At 35.9% G+C, this 17216-nt stretch overlaps 1 protein-coding gene across 2 annotated transcripts; it reads right to left on the minus strand.

Moving 5' to 3' along the window:
• Positions 1-7483: 7483 nt before the first annotated feature.
• LOC128219525 (uncharacterized) lies at positions 7484-17042 on the minus strand. 2 transcript variants are annotated; one of them, XM_052927336.1, is made up of 7 exons: positions 16912-17042; positions 14733-14983; positions 13948-14080; positions 13024-13227; positions 11798-12049; positions 10064-11602; positions 7484-9688 (listed from the first exon to the last, which is right to left on the minus strand). In XM_052927336.1, the coding sequence occupies exons 6-7, from the start codon at positions 10734-10736 to the stop codon at positions 9129-9131; spliced, it is 1233 nt and encodes a 410-aa protein (XP_052783296.1). In that variant the 5' UTR covers positions 10737-11602; positions 11798-12049; positions 13024-13227; positions 13948-14080; positions 14733-14983; positions 16912-17042; the 3' UTR covers positions 7484-9128. The 2 variants fall into 2 exon arrangements, with proteins under 2 accessions (XP_052783296.1, XP_052783295.1); XM_052927335.1 differs by having other exon boundaries at positions 7484-11602.
• Between the last annotated feature and the right edge of the window lie 174 nt (positions 17043-17216).

Consider the following 17216-nt stretch of genomic DNA (forward strand, 5'->3'; position numbering starts at 1 on the left):
ATATATATGTGTAGATGCATAAACAAACATTTGGCGGTCGAATTTCCATATGTGACCTTTAAAACCATATACATAGACATAATCTGATTCCCCAACTACTGACTGGTTAGTAGTTGAATATTCGCAAATAATCGACTGGAAATGGTCGAATATCCGATTAGCGTATATATACGAATAAAAGTGATTTAAAACAGTGTTTGTCGCAAACACATATATGTGTACATGCATAAACAAGCATTTGGCGGTCGAATTTCTCATATGTGACCTTTAAAACCATATACATAGACATACTCTGAATCCCCAATCACTGGAAATATTGGAACAAACATTCGGCGGTCGAATTTTCCATATGTGACCTTTAAAAACAGCATGCTTCGTTAATGTTTTTGAATATAACAATGGTTTTAACATTAAGATAACCCGATAAAACCTAAAAATACATTTGGTTCGGGTTACAAGACCCTACCTACGAAATAGGCACGGACCCTACCGTTTTTAGGGTCGGTTGGTAGTCAGTGTTTGTATGAATATGGAGTTTTAAACCTTAAGCTTTATACAGAAGATTACTTTAACATCAATTCTCCAATTATGACAATAAAGTTTTTATTTAAAGCCTAATGCCAACCTACCCTACCTGTTTTTAAATAGGATGTAACCCTTACCAAACCTATTTTATTTGACCTAACCAAAATGCTGCTTTAAAGTCCAACATGATAAAAGCCTTTGAGGTTGCCGCTTACATAAGATAAACATTTCTTTACATTAATGTAATACATATTGGAGTCATCTTATGGTCGGTCGGTCGGTCGGTTTGTCTGTTCGTCGGTTGGTCCGTTGCAACTTACCTTACTTAAAAACTACTAGATGGAATCGGATTAAACTTCATACAATGGTAGAGCATAATGAGAGGAGGTGCAGTGTACAATAATCATAACTCTATTCTTGCCTATTACTGAGTTATTGCCCTTTGTTACTTTTTTGTCCGGAGTATAACTTGAAAAATCCTGGATGGAATTCATTGGAACTTCATACAATGGTAAAGCACAAACAGAGGAAGCGCAGTGTTCGAGAACCATAACTCTACTTAAGCTATTTACTGAGTTATTGTCCTTTTTTTGTTTGTTTTTTGCTGTCAATTTTTTCCAGACATTACCTTGCAAACTACAAGATGGAACTTATTGAAAATTCATACAATGGTAAAGCACAATGAGAGGAAGTGCAGTGAATAAGAACCATAACTCTATTCTTGCTTATTACTGAGTTATTGCCCTTTGTAACTTTTTTGTCCGGAGTATAACTTGAAAAGTACTGGATGGATTCCATTGGAACTTCATACAATGGTAATGCACAATTAGAGGAAGCGCAGTGTTTAAGAACCATAACTCGACTTCAGCTAATTACTGAGTTATTGCCCTTTATGTTTTTGCTGTCATTTTTTTCAGCCATTACCTTGCAAACCACTAGATGGAATTTATTGAAACTTCATACAACGGTAAAGCACAATGAGAGAAAGTGCAGTGCACAAGAATCATAACTCTATTTTAGCTTATTACAGAGTTATGGCCTTTAATACTTGTTTCTTGTCCCGAGCATAACTTAAAAACTATTGGATGGAATTTAATAAAGCTTCATACAGTGATAGATCATAATGAGAGGAAGTGCAGAGTATAGGAACCGCAATTCTTTTTCAGCCAATTACAGAGTAATTGCCCTTTGTTACTTTTTTCTTGTCCGGAGCATAACTTGAAAACTACTGGATGGAATGTAATAAAACTTTTTACAATGGTACAGCACAATGAGAAGGAGTTCAGTGTACATGAATCATTACACTATTTTAGAAAATTACAGAGTTATTGCCTTTTTCTGTGTGTTTTTTTTTTTGCCAAACTTTTGTCCGGACAATAACTTGAAAACTACTAAATTGAATTTCATAAAACTTCATACAATGATAAATCATAATGAGAGGCGGCGTTCGGGAAAATTAATCACCTTCAGTGATAGCTCTATTTAATTTTGTTATCATGTAGGCCTACAACTATAGGGAATTCAAACATTTTTAGTTCACAAAAAATATGTTCTTATTGATAATGATTACAACTGTTCATTTTTAAGGGACACAAAGGTTGTAAGGATTTGTTTTAAAATCTGTTCATTTATTTTAATTTACACATATTCATACTTTTTAACGATCACTTGCCAACAAGTAGATACTCATGTACAAAGAATTGTGTTAATTTTAGCGTAACTCATGCTTTACAGCAAAAGTCCTCTGTATTATCTTATTTATATTGTTAATTTTCATAGCTGACACAAAAGAGCTGTAATTTTACTTTTGATATTTAATCATTGTTACAAGCATTATGTTTGCCTTTCAAATGAAAAATGTTTTTGGAATGACCTATGAAATGTCAACGAGCAGATTCTGTTACATTTTTACGTGTTTGCTACTCGCATTCTGCAACATTGTTGATGTGTGCCTTTTGAACTTTCCTGGAAACTGTTTGTAGTTGATAAAATCACTTTTTGGAATAAAACTGATATGGTGCTAAGTTGTGTACGAGTTTGAAATAAAATACCGAGTTTTGATAGCGCATCATACATACAACACACGTCCAGGGACAAGTTTACATTATGGTCACCACGTCACGTCCACTCATTCAGACTATAAACAATATACTTAACGTCATCAAGACATCAGCGTTACAAATTTGTCATCGTAAAGAGACAAACATTTACATGTGATAGTATGAAAACTAAATGTCTTGATTATTCCCGACACGGAAGGATACATGTTGGCGGAGCAAGCGGCGCGTTTTATCAACGCTAGCCACGTGTTTGGGAGACTTATTGTTTGACTGTGTTTGATTTTAAGGCTCTCAATACTTTTTTACGACAGAATTCTTTTTTGATAAGTGATACATTTTCAATGACTGTCGGTATATATGAAAACATCGACGTTGCTCGCTCGAGACTCATTCAAACAACACGGAAAGTATTTCTACAGTCGACAAAAAATACTTATAAACATAGCTTTAATAATGCAAGTGCCTATCGCGCACATAATGTGTTATTTGTTGGCTTTAAGGTGATTGTTGTTGGAACTGGGATATTTAACTTAATAATTTGATTAACAAAGGCCGGAAAGTCAATGAACACTTTTTAAATAAAAATCTAAGTTATAACTTAAACATTTTTTTTACTTTTTTACTTACACTATTCTGTCGCATTTTTGAAGTAATGATTAACAATAAAACACTTATATAGATTTTGATGGTGTTTTATCATTCTTACAAACATGTTTTTTAGATTTCTGACCCTACATACGATGTAAAAGTCCCTTTAATATCTGATTGACTTTTAAACTACATGCTTTGTCGTAGGCTAAAATCATTTTCACATAGATAAGACCATAGGGAATTATAAGCTTCTTGCAATATTGATAATCGTGTATATGTAAAAGTGCATCGATTTTAAAGGCGCACAATATAGATTGATGCAAAAACGATTTAATGCATTATCGTGTTTAACTCACTTGATTGTAATGATCATAACAAAAGCATATGACTATGTTCAGATACAAAAATATCAGCGATATTTTCGCGCATGTTTTTTTTATTTATTTATGGCTACTGAGCTATTATTTATTTAAGTAAGAATATTTTTTGTCTGTACCTAAATTGCTTATTTATTTATTTATTTATTTATTTATTTATTTATTTTTTTGTTTTTGTTTTAATCATTCTGATCAAATGAGTTAAAATATAAAAACTACATCATCTTTTTAATATGCATCAACCTTTAAATTATTGTGTACCTTTAAATAACGTCATTATTTCTATGAACTTTTATTTGTAAGACGTTTGAATGTAGAATATTGACAATCAGAAATTTAAATTTCTAACTAGCAAAATGTCAGAATTTTTTGTGGAAGACATTTCGACTGATAATGTTTACGCATTTGATGTCGGCAAAAAGTGAATACTGTCACGCAAATGCATTGAAACAAATAATTCTGATATATAACCGGATGGTATGGTGATACTCAAGTCCAGAAGTAATGCCATGGTTTATGGGAAATGTCAAATTTTGACATGAATGTATTTTCATGTGCTAATACTTAAAAGTTAATATACGGCGCCGCTTTTTTAACCTTTTAATTGCATATGTTTATTTTTATTTCAATTTTTAAATGAAACAAAAACATCTCCTTTACTCTACAATAAGTATTCATTGATTGTTTAACTGGACAATTATCAAATATCGCACCGATTGACCTATGACGTAGTTATTGTATTCGTGACGTCATCAGAGTCAATATTTTCTGGGTCAAAATAGTCACAGTGATTTGGTGGGAATAGACACAGGCATCTGACTCATTGTTTGTCACTAAAATATTGTTTAAAACCATTTTGGGTACATACAATGAGATAAACAACACATCTGAAGATATTTCGTGTCTTTGATATACAAAAAAAGAAACCTGTATGTACCCAAAATGGTTTTAAACAATATTTAGTGACAAACAATGATTCAGATGCCTGTGGGAATAGAGTACTCTATTTAGACAATTCGAGATTTTCTGACTTTGTAAAAGTGCAGTAATTCATAGTTATTTATGCTAGATAGTTGGTAGGAGCGACCCCTTTGATGAATCTGAAGAAAATATATATATATTTTAGGTTATTTTAGGTTAAATGTCACAAAATTTTGTAAAGGTCAAAATTCAGCTCATTCCCACCAAATCACTGTGAAAATAGTTTGGTGTGGAAGGATAAATACTAGATAAATTTAAGATATTCAAGGTAAGGTCATTTAAAACATAGATATGTTATATATAGTATGGTTAAGCAACATCAAAATCACACCACCACGTGTTTGTGTTTTAATGAATACTACTTCAACTTGTATTGTTTAGCAGTTTTAAAACAACAAAAATGGATGACTAAAATATGTCGATGACACATTCTTGACAACTGTCAATGCAGGACTTGGATTAATATAAATGTAAGGCACGATCCTGTGATGCAAAACGCCACTGCTTGGTTTATGTATCACATGGTCGTGGATTACACTAGACATCGTATACTGAAAATGGCAGTGGAAATGATGGTACAAAATATGTATCAGGTATGAGTATATTGTAAGGTAAGATTTCGTTTACATCGATATATTATTTGTTATTTAATTACTCGCGAAATAGGGGCTTGCCATGTAAGCGACCTTTCTCCGACCATATGCGTTGCTAAAATCGTCGAACTCTGCCGTTAGGTACGCGTTTTACCGAAAGTAGTCTCATTATGGATAATTGGGACACCAGCCATTACGGCAAAGGAACCCGGTCCGAAATGACCCATTTTCGGCCTAAAATGTTACTATATATAGTAGCATATGCAATAATTAGAGGTTAATATACAGCGCCGGTGTGCCGTCTGTCCATCATGGCATACCTGGTCCGTAATGGCCCGATTGGTAAGTTGCAATATTTCGTATGATATATATAATTCATATGTAGACTGTCCAACTGGTGAGATTGAATAATGGTGTAATTTATCGTTTTCTTTCGGCCTAAAATGTTACTATATATATATAGTAACATATGCAATAATATTCCAATAAAAGTACACACAATGTATTCATCATGGAATAGTGCATGAATGAATATATTACCTCGCGTTAATCATCTGCAAACAAAAACAGATGTTTAAGATTGTTTAGAGTTTATATCGTAAATGCATAGAAAAACATTTGGGCAAGTGGTCGAATTTTCCATATGTGACCTTTAAACCCGTATATATAGACATAATCTGAAATCCCAACTACTGACTGGTTAGTAGTTGAATATTCGCGAATAATCGACTGGAAATGGTCGAATATCCGACTGGCGAATATACGAATAAAAGTGAATTAAAGCAGTTTTTTGTCGCAAAGATACATATGTGTAGATGCATAAACAAACATTGGGCGGTCGAATTTTCCATATGTGACCTTTAAAACCATATATGTAGACATACTCCGAATCCCCAACTACCAACTGGTTGGTAGCTGGATATTCGCGAATAACCGACTGGAAATAGTCGAGTAGCTCAATATCCACATCTAACTTCGATTTTTCGAACCCCCAACTGGCAACTAGCAGGTAGTTGACTATTCGAATCCCCAACTGGCAACGGGTAGGTAGTTGAATATTCGAATCCCCAACTACCAACTACCCTCCAACTTTACCGTCATGTGCAATTATGGATATTCGCCCCTCCGGCCTCAGATCCGAAAAAAATATATGGTTTAAAGCTGCACTCTCACGGATTGAACGTTTTGACAATTTTTTTTATTATAAAAGACTCAGTGTGTGTATACCACGTGATAAATTACGTCCTATACGGCAAGCAACGTTTTGCTTAAAATGAACTCTTAAATCAAAGATAACTTTTGTTTTACAACTCCATTTTAAATGAAACAAAGTGCAGTATAAAAAGCTTACATTGAGAGCCCCGTATTTGTTTCATTACCGGAGTTTGATAATATCATTAGTTTCATCAAAAACTTCGACAAACCTGTTTCCAAAATAATGTTTTGGCAGTGCTCCGTCAGACGGTTGTATTGTGAAAGATTTGCCGAGGTGTTTTAATAAACTTAAACTCTCAATCAAACTCTGGTAAAAGACCGAAGGCAGGGCTTCGTAAGCGACGTAGACTGCGCTATGTTTCATTTAAAATGGTGAAAAAATAGTGATGTTACCTTTGTTCAATGTCTATTTTCAAATCAAAATATTGTCTCTGACGTAGCATTTATGATGCAATTTATCACGTGGTATACACACACTGAGACTGGTGACAAAGTATCAGATCGCATATTTTCATATTTCCGCTCCAAAATTGATGTTTTATGCACTATTCTTAAATGAAATGAAATTGTGCATTCTGGAATAAATCTACCCCCCCCCCCCCAGGTCCGGGGGTATACCGGGGATAGCCGGGGAGATGGACCGTATTTTACCTTCCAGGAGACCTCGCATTGCCTGGTGAATGCGACGGTTTTGTCCTTGCGCCAAAATAGCGGGGAATGGGCCTTACCTAGGATCTAGGATCCCCGGGATGCTGGGGCATTTGGTGGATTATTTTTCAAGCAGTTCGTCCTCGCTGGGCGGGGATTTTACGCGGGCTAGCCCGGAGGTCAAAGTCCCTGCTATTCCCCGGACCTTAGGCCGTGGTTACAATTGGATGGTGCATAAGGATATAACAGGAGTAATTTATCATTGTTTGGAATATTAACAGACACATTAACCATTAGGCCACCATTTCTTATACATTTCAACATCACGTGATAATGTCAATCAACCAATCACGCTACAACGAAACCCTCAAAGCCGTTTTTAACTCCAATGAAAGTTGTGGTATTCCAAAGACGATAATTGAGCAAATAGCGACGTTTGTTGAAGGGTTCCACCTTTTGGTATCTTAGTTTTACCACTCCTATTGGTGCGCAATACTTTATTCCCAACAACAACAACAGCAACAACAACAACAAAAAGGTGCATTTTACAAAAACTTGACCGAGTCCCCTTAATAAACACACAACGGGACTCCATAGGTACTCTTTTATATATACATATATATTAACGCGTGTCCCTGTTAAATTAATATAAATACATTCTCACCAACTATTAAGTTTAAGAACATGTAATATACATGTATTCCTATTATAATGTTACACATATAACATGTCACGTCATATTTATAATTGTGTTTTTATAACGATGAACTGACAATGTCTTAGTCAAATAAATGCTATGGTACATCATTGACTCTATTCACTGTATGGGCCCGTTATTTATATCGAGGAATCCGATTAGCTACATCGTTATTTGATCCAATTAAGACCAGTATTGAATACCAACCCAAACATATATTGTTTTCTGTGATAAGAAAAATTGAAGTGAAAAATAATACTAAAATCAATAAAACGATTGGGATAAATAGACCAAAGCCGTTCAGTCAATAAAAAACCCATATTCCTTAACAATTAACAGATACATATAACCTGGCTTGCTTAAAAAATAACGTAGAATATGAGCTACTACACTGAACAACCTTTCTAATTGATAACCTACCATTTATCCTGAAACGAACGAAAATAAATCCAAGTTATCCAGCAAGTCTATATGTATTATAAATCCCTGTGCAACATATTGCTGACGTTTCGTGAGGATATTGTTAAAAGTACCCCCCCCCCCCCTTCCTTCCTTATCGAGAACCGCGAAGATCATGATAAAATTTACACTTATTCAAAGCATTGAGTTTGCACACGTTTCTATGGCGGATCCGTGGTCTAGTGGTCACACACTTGACTATCAATCCAGGGGTCGCAGGTTCGACCCCCCGTCGCATCACTAAAATAAAAACCAATCGTCTTCCGGGAGGGACGTTAAATGGGGGTCCCGTGTGACAGTGCTATACACTGGTGCACGTTAAAGAACCAATGTAGCTCTTACCAGGGAGCACTCGCCGAATGGGCAAGGCCCGAGTGCGAGTATAAATAAGCTTACACACCCCACCCGCACGTCTCAAACATAATCATCATGTACTGCTGACTGTTCACAATTGTAAAAGCTTTAGCTTACTGAAAGCAAGAGATTTAAAAAGATTAGGAATTAAAATTAAAAAAATGCTTCTCTAAATTTCGAATAAAGGGTGATAAATATAATATATTGATATTTTGTGAAACGGTTCATTAAAGTGATATTAATTTCACTGATAATATTATCTTAACTGTTTATCGTTTTTCTGTTTTCAATTGAAAGTGACGTAATTCAACATATTTGACGTCGGTTTTGTTTAAACTGCTCCAGTGACTTGGCAAAATGAAAAAAAATAGACCGATATTTCTAGATATGTCGATTTCAGGTTATGAAATAAACGAAAATCCTATGGGGCATAAATTAGAAAATGAGCTGATGAAACGCCAACACTCATGATTTGCCAAAGAAACTGCATACATACATGTTCATTAATATTGGATTTTTGAGAATCACCAATTAGAAAAATTGATTAAGTGTTTTATGTCACATGTCTATAAAGGTCTCTCACCTAGCAGTACACTCGTTTATGTTGGATATTCCACACATATAAACTCTATAACATCGGCTTATATAATAAACCAATCTGAATACAAGTAATTACAAATAAATTCCTTTCCTTGTATGAGATTCTTGCTGGTGAAAGGTAAATCTTTCCCTCCATGTAATTAGGTTCTTGCTGGTGAATGGTAAATCTTTCTCTCCATGTAATTAGGTTCTTGCAAGGAGAGGGTAAATCTTTCTCTCCATGTAAATAGCAAGGAAAGGGTATATCTTTCTCTCCATGTAAATATGTTCTTGCAGGGGAATGGTAAATCTTTATCTCCTTGTATAAGATTCTTGCAGGGGAAGGGTAAATCTTTCTCTCCTTGTATGAGATTCTTGCAGGGGAAGGGTAAATCTTTTTCTCCTTGTATGAGATTCTTGCAAGGGAAGGGTAAATCTTTTCTCCTTGTATGAGATTCTTGCAGGGGAAGTGTAAATCTTTCTCACCTTGTACGAGATTCTTGCAAGGGAAGGGTAAATCTTTCTCTCCTTGTATGATTTTTGGAGGGGAAGGGTAAATCTTTCTCTCCTTGTACGAGATTCTTGCAGGGGAAGGTAAATCTTTCTCTCCTTGTATGAGATTCTTGCAGGGGAAGGGTAAATCTTTCTCTCCTTGTATGAGATTCTTGCAGGGGAAGGGTAAATCTTTCTCACCTTGTATGAGATTCTTGCAGGGGAAGGGTAAATCTTTCTCTCCTTGTATGAGATTCTTGCAGGGGAAGGGTAAATCTTTCTCTCCTTGTACAAGATTCTTGCAGGGAAATAAATCTTTCTCTCCTTGTATGAGATTCTTGCAGGGGAAGGGTAAATCTTTCTCTCCATGTAATGAGATTCTTGCTTGTGAAGGGTAAATCTTTTTCTCCTTGTATGGGATTCTTGCAAGGGAAGGGTAAATCTTTTCTCCTTGTATGAGATTCTTGCAGGGGAAGTGTAAATCTTTCTCACCTTGTACGAGATTCTTGCAAGGGAAGGGTAAATCTTTCTCTCCTTGTATGATTTTTGGAGGGGAAGGGTAAATCTTTCTCTCCTTGTACGAGATTCTTGCAGGGGAAGGTAAATCTTTCTCTCCTTGTATGAGATTCTTGCAGGGGAAGGGTAAATCTTTCTCTCCTTGTATGAGATTCTTGCAGGGGAAGGGTAAATCTTTCTCACCTTGTATGAGATTCTTGCAGGGGAAGGGTAAATCTTTCTCTCCTTGTATGAGATTCTTGCAGGGGAAGGGTAAATCTTTCTCTCCTTGTACAAGATTCTTGCAGGGAAATAAATCTTTCTCTCCTTGTATGAGATTCTTGCAGGGGAAGGGTAAATCTTTCTCTCCATGTAATGAGATTCTTGCTTGTGAAGGGTAAATCTTTCTCTCCTTGTATGAGATTCTTGCAGGGGAAGGGTAAATCTTTCTCTCCTTGTATGAGATTCTTGCAGGGGAAGGGTAAATCTTTCTCACCTTGTATGGGATTCTTGCAGGGGAAGGGTAAATCTTTCTCTCCATGTAATGAGGTTCTTGCTTGTGAAGGGTAAATCTTTCTCTCCATGTAATGAGATTCTTGCTTGTGAAGGGTAAATCTTTCTCTCCATGTAATGAGATTCTTGCTTGTGAAGGGTAAATCTTTCTCTCCATGTAATGAGATTCTTGCTTGTGAAGGGTAAATCTCCCTCTCCATGTATTGAGATTCTTGTCGAGCTAGGGTAAATCTTTCTCTACTTGTATGAGATTCTTGCAGGGGAAGGGTAAATCTTTCTCTCCATGTAATGAGATTCTTGCTTGTGAAGGGTAAATCTTTCTCTCCATGTAATGAGATTCTTGCTTGTGAAGGGTAAATCTCCCTCTCCATGTAATGAGATTCTTGCTTGTGAAGGGTAAATCTCCCTCTCCATGTATTGAGATTCTTGTCGAGCTAGGGTAAATCTTTCTCTACTTGTATGAGATTCTTGCTGGTGAAGAGTTGATCTTTATCAATTTGTTTGAGGTTCTTCCTGTGGAAGGGTAAATCTTTCGCTCATTGCATAAGGTTCTTGCCGGTGTAGGGTAAATCATTATCTTCATGTATGAGGTTCTTCCTGTGGAAGGGTAAATCTTTCGCTCATTGCATGAGGTTCTTGCCGGTGTAGGGTAAATCATTATCTTCATGTATGAGGTTCTTCCTGTGGAAGGGTAAATCTTTCGCTCATTGCATGAGGTTCTTGTCGGTGTAGGGTAAATCATTAGCTTCATGTTTGAGGTTCTTGCCGGTGTAGGGTAAATCATTAGCTTCATGTATGAGGTTCTTGCTGTGGAAGGCTAAATCTTTATCTCTATGTAATGAGGTTCTTGCTGACTTAGGGTAATTATTTTTCTCCATGTTTTTTTTCCTGATGTAGGGTACATCTTTCTCTCCATGAATGAGATTCTAGGTAAGGTAGGGTAAATCTTCATCAGACTGACCTAGTTCTAGGACATCTTTGCATTTTTCATGCATTGTTCGTACGTAGGTGGAGCCGATTCGTCTGTATTTATAAACAGGTGAAACTTACATGTTATATCAATTGTATATTAAATATTACATGTAAAATATTAGTAAACATCGCTTACCAAGATTATATTAATGAAATGAAAAAAAATGATTTCATAAAACAATTCACAGCATTGTTAATGGCAATTTTGAATACAAACTGTCATCAAAACAAATACATGTTTATTACCAAAATGTTGAGGCTGCATTGTCCTTGCATATAGATCTATTGGTGGTGCAGACGGGCTGACAAGTGGAGTGTGTGGGCTATCACGTGACATGTGTAGACTAGCGCTCTGCATATGTGGAATACTAGGTGGCATGTGCGAAGTATATGAATTGACGTGGACAGTCTGTGGGTAGGCGTTGGGAACGAGATTGTAGTTTGTGTTACCAGAGTACTGGACTGCCGATGGCTGAGCGCATTGTGGATTTCTCGGACCTAAATGGGTAAGTAAAAAGCAGTGTTGTAGCATTGTTTAAGGTTAATTCTTTAAATAAATTTATTTCCTCGTACACATATATGTGTAGTTATTCATTAAGGCAAATATACCAAACAACTTGCCATATTTAAAAGTAAACAAAACACAAAGTAAATGAGAGTGATCTAGTAATATAGGCGTCGCCTCTTACTCCATTCGGAACACTTCGGCATTTTTCCTAAAACGTTGTTTTCGGTGGAAAATGGCCGATGTGTTCCAAATGCCCTCACTCAAGAGGAGGTTGGTTCGATCCCCTCCAGGGGTACAATTTCATGACCTGTCAAGGTGGACACCAGTAGAACTAGTTCCAACCTCGGAAACTGACTCGAAGGTGATTCTATAAGCTGCCAGCTTTCGTCACACTTGAGCTTTAGATTTAAGAGTAACACTTATGTGAAAAACTACAGAAACAAGCTCAGTACCAAAAAGTTTTAACATAAACCCGGTTGAATGGCACAGGGTAAACGCCAGAGACATAGAACACACACAAAATAAAATCACAAACAAGAAACATTGAAGAACAGCACAAAACTCCACAAACAGCAGTGCATACATATACTATATAAAAAACTAGGTATGTTTATCAAGGATTGTTAGGTACCGCCTTGGTAATGTCAGTAAAACGTAAATTTATTGGGGGTTTAAACCAGTTTACGTGCACAAACCTCACTCTTATCCCAACAATCCAAATAAAGAAAAAAACGTTAGAAGTAAGTCTTATCAAAGTATACATTAACTCATTAACTCAGTAAGTCAAAGTCAATGTTTGTTTATTGTCGGATCCCATATAAAATATTTGAAACATAAGCTATGTTTTACCGACATTACTTGAGGAAAATTAATGATAAAACAAATAATAATAAACTTATAAGTCATACTTATGTGAAAAACTACAGAAACAACCTAAAGTAAGTTATTATAAAATGAAAATTACCGGCTGCGGTTTGTGACTGGGAAGGGTATGTGATGGTAACTTGTGTTGGTAGCTCCCGCCTCCGTTTAACCGTTCGGAAAATGCCACAACCAACAACTAGTAACATCAACGCCACAATTACACCAACAATCCAAATCGTAGGTGCGTGGTTAGAGCCGGATTCACTTTTATCTGGCGTCAACGTACCGCTCGTATCGTTAGGCGCTGAAAAAAGGACAAATAAACGTCCATATAACCCTAACCCTGTTTACATGAGAGCTCCCATCTCCTTCAAAGTACCAATTCAGTGCTTCTTTAGCCATACATTAAATGCCAAAATAACTAGTCAAACAATTATTCTTCGGTTTAAGTTTTTTTTCGAGCAATACGAATACGGGCTGTCTTGTAAGTGCGCTCGTTTGTCGTGGGTGTGTAAGCTTACTTATACTCGCACTCGGGCCTTGCCCATTCGGCGAGTGCTCCGTTTAGAGTGTTAGTCATTTTATGTTTTTTGGAGCATAGTGCACAGACGGAATGTAACCCTGGTTAGAGCTACCCTGGTTCTTTAACGTACACCAGTGTAGCACTGTCACACGGGACCCCCATTTAAAGTCCCTCCCGAAAGACGATTAATATTTTTAGTGATGCGATATACAAATACACGTTAAATACTACATTTATATATCCAATGATATTTTTTACGATCTACTTCTACGATGTACCGGCATACATCGGAGGTTGTTTTCGATAATAAAAAAAAGGCTAAGGAGTTCCGAATGACGTCGAGGCTAGCTAGTCGTATGGGGAAGATGGCCGATGTGATCCGAATGGCGTAACAGCATGCAAACGGTAATTACTCGGCGTTAGTTTATATAACTTTCTTCACAATCGTTATAAAATAAATAAAGTTTATACTAACAATAATAATAGAAATGAAAAACGTACATGTACGTAAGTAGACACGCAAATCCACATATGCTCTCGGGTAAGTCTGGGTTGTGGTAACTTTCACAAATAAATCGGCTGTCCCTCTCTCTCCGCACCAGCCCGAGCCAGCCATATCTAAGCAACTCCAGGACTTAAATAAAATAATTTAAAGAGAATAGGAATTATTTGAAATATTTTATTAAAAACATAAGAATTTGTATTTAAATATTAAAAACTATCGATAAAATGACTATTTGTTTCCATCAAATTTCCTGAAAATTTATTTTGGAATTTGAAACGCACTTGGACTGGTTTCTGAATCTCTTCCTTGAATCCAAGTACGTGGGTTATAAACTCATAAAATCGTCAACCAGCCAACGCTCCTTGCGTATGATGTATTGCAATAGGCACTTCACTTGATCAATTATATCATCTGCCAGACTATTCATTTATTACGTTTCACGAGAACCAAATTCAAACAAATTATGCACCAGTCAATTGTAACCATGCCCTCCCCCCAGGTTCGGGGAATAGCGGGGATTTTGACTTGCGGTCCAGCCAATCCCGGGTAAAATCCCCGTCATGCGGGGACAAATTGCTGGTAAAATCCCCGCCAAATGCCCCCGTACTCCGGGGACATCCTAGATAAGGCCCATTCTCCGCTTTTTTCCGGCGCGGAAACAAAACCACCGTATTCACTCGGCACTGCGGGGACATCTGGAAGGTAATAACATGGCCCATTTTCCCCGCTATCCCCGGTTTACCCCCGGACCTACGGGGGTTACAATTGACTGGTGCCTTACCTTTACAGGGTCCGTGGATACAGGTGAAGGAATGACAAGAACGGTAGTCAGACAACTGTCGATATCCATTGACACTTCATCGAAGCATATTGTCTTCTGGGGTGAGTGTTTGTTGTTAAGTTGAACATAGCAGCCATCCTCGTCATCCGTGGACACGGATCCTCCTTCATAGACTACATCTAATGACTCGTCCGGGTCAATGTAAAATGAAGAGCCACATGTTTCTGAAGAAATGAACACATATGTCCCTCCTGAAAAAAATACGTAATTACTTACAGCATCAAAATTGTGCTTCACTGCACAAGGCGGTTTGAACGAAAGAATAATGGAGTTCAACAATGAAATGGGCTAAGGAAAGGTTACTTCCTTTTCAAAAAATAAGTAGGGTAAGTAGGCTTTTTTAACTGGCTTGCTATAAGAACTTTATTGTCACCATTGAAGAATTGTTTTAAAGATGCACTCTTATACCCCCATTTTTAAAAAAATAATTAATACAAATGTTTTGATAAACCAAAAAGGACGAATAAATATAAACAACAATGATTTTACGAAGGATACCGAGTTTAATTTGAAAGAAAGGTGCAGAAAACATGGTATATCTACCTTATGAGACTTAATTAGACCACAGTTAATCTTTTAGCATTCACCAATCATTTAATATTTTTGCATTTTCAACTATTTACTACACGGTTACAATCTTGCTAACAGTATGAAAGGGTCTAGGTTTAATGTCGGCAACAATATTATTAAACTTTTTTTTGAAAATAAGTTGTTTAACGTACATGAACAACCACCAAACAGCAACGGACAGTTACTCATTTGAATTTGTAAATCGAACCCTTAACGTTTCAATTTTTCAAAAGCTTTACTTATCCGTCCCGACCAAACGGCCATTACTTTTGAGAGAAAAAAATGAGCTCTTCATGATGATGTTTAGTTCTTGTAATTTTACTTTATTACTTTATTAATATTTTCACATATATAATAATATATTAAATATTCACATTTTTTATGCACGCCCTATACAAATGTGAACGAGATCTTCTTGGCGTAGCCATTGCAACTCAAGATTTTCCCTGTCACTGGTTCACTATTGGTTGTTATGTTTACAGGAACTCGCTCATGTTTTTGGCCAAAATTTAGTTTTCCCGCTAATGCATCTGAAAAAACTTATCCTGTCATTATTTTACTCTATAATATCGAAATTACACAAAACATACAGATAAAGTATAAACAAGGCATTTTGGTTTTAGTAGGGGTGCGAACCCACGCCGGTAAAGTCAAGAAAAAAATAGATCACCGAGGCTTAAACCACAAGGTCAAAGGAACTTTTGCGAAAGTAATATGTAATTTGTCGTCTTAAAAATACATTGATAACATCACGTGATAATGTCAATCAATCAATCACACAACAACAAAGCCATAAGTAAGTAATTAAGCGATTAGTAACTTTGTTAACACTAACGAAAATTAGTGGTCTTCAAAGACGATATTTGAAAAAATATCAACATTTGCTTAAGGGTTCCAGCTTTTGTAATCGTATTATTAATACATAATTATTATATACCATTTACAACTTTTTTATTTTTTGTCTTGGAAAGAGCAAATTTTTGCATAAATTTCTGCAAACCAATGATTTAAGATTGCTGACAAAAAAATCAGATCGTAGATTTTTATATTTCCGTTCGAAAATGAATGTTTTATAGTTAAAACCATTACTAACGGTTTAAGAAAAACGTATAAAACAAAATAATCTGCGATTGATTTTTTGTCAAAAGTCTTATATAACTGATTTCCATGGATTTTCGCAAAAATTGGCTCGTTCCAAGACAAAGAATAAAAAAGTTGTCAAAACGTTCAATCCGAGTGTGAGAGTGCAACTTTAACACTCAATGATTTTTAAAACATTTTTCGGCATACAAAAAAGTTCATTTTACGAAACACATGAGCGAGTACCTTCAAATTAAATAATATTTAGAAAAGAAACACTGCGTTCTTTGTTTGGTACGCCTTCATTTACGTATTAAAGAATTGCTTTCATTTTGGTCCGTCCCTTCAAATATAGGAATGAAACCATTAGCAAGACTATCGATTATATAAATAACAACAGTACCAAACGTACATGGCATATAATCAATGTGATGTTTAATGCCAAGATACTAATTTGAAATGTACTTACTTGACAAGCTCCATATTAGAATACATTGAAATACAATCGCTGTGTACACATGCATTGCTTTATAATACAAGTTAACCTGTGATTAATTCACATGCACATATATGTTCTAAGCGGTTCTCTCCCATGTAGACTGGCATCAAGGCCAATTGTACACAACTTATAAAACTTAAGGACTTTCATCATTACGTATTTATTTTTTGAAATTGATGTATATTCATCTTACATTGTGGTAAAATATCGCACTGCCTGTCGGGCAACATTCTACTTGTACTTTTGGCTATGAAAACGTGAAGTACATAATAAGG

Source organism: Mya arenaria, chromosome 15 (assembly GCF_026914265.1).
Source record: "Mya arenaria isolate MELC-2E11 chromosome 15, ASM2691426v1".
NCBI classification, from domain to species: Eukaryota; Metazoa; Mollusca; class Bivalvia; order Myida; family Myidae; genus Mya; species Mya arenaria.

Excerpts from the sequence above, each read along its gene's own strand:
- LOC128219525 (XM_052927335.1), bottom strand. The coding sequence starts at position 10,736 with ATGGAGAGAAAGATTTACCCTTCACAAGCAAGAATCTCATTACATGGA.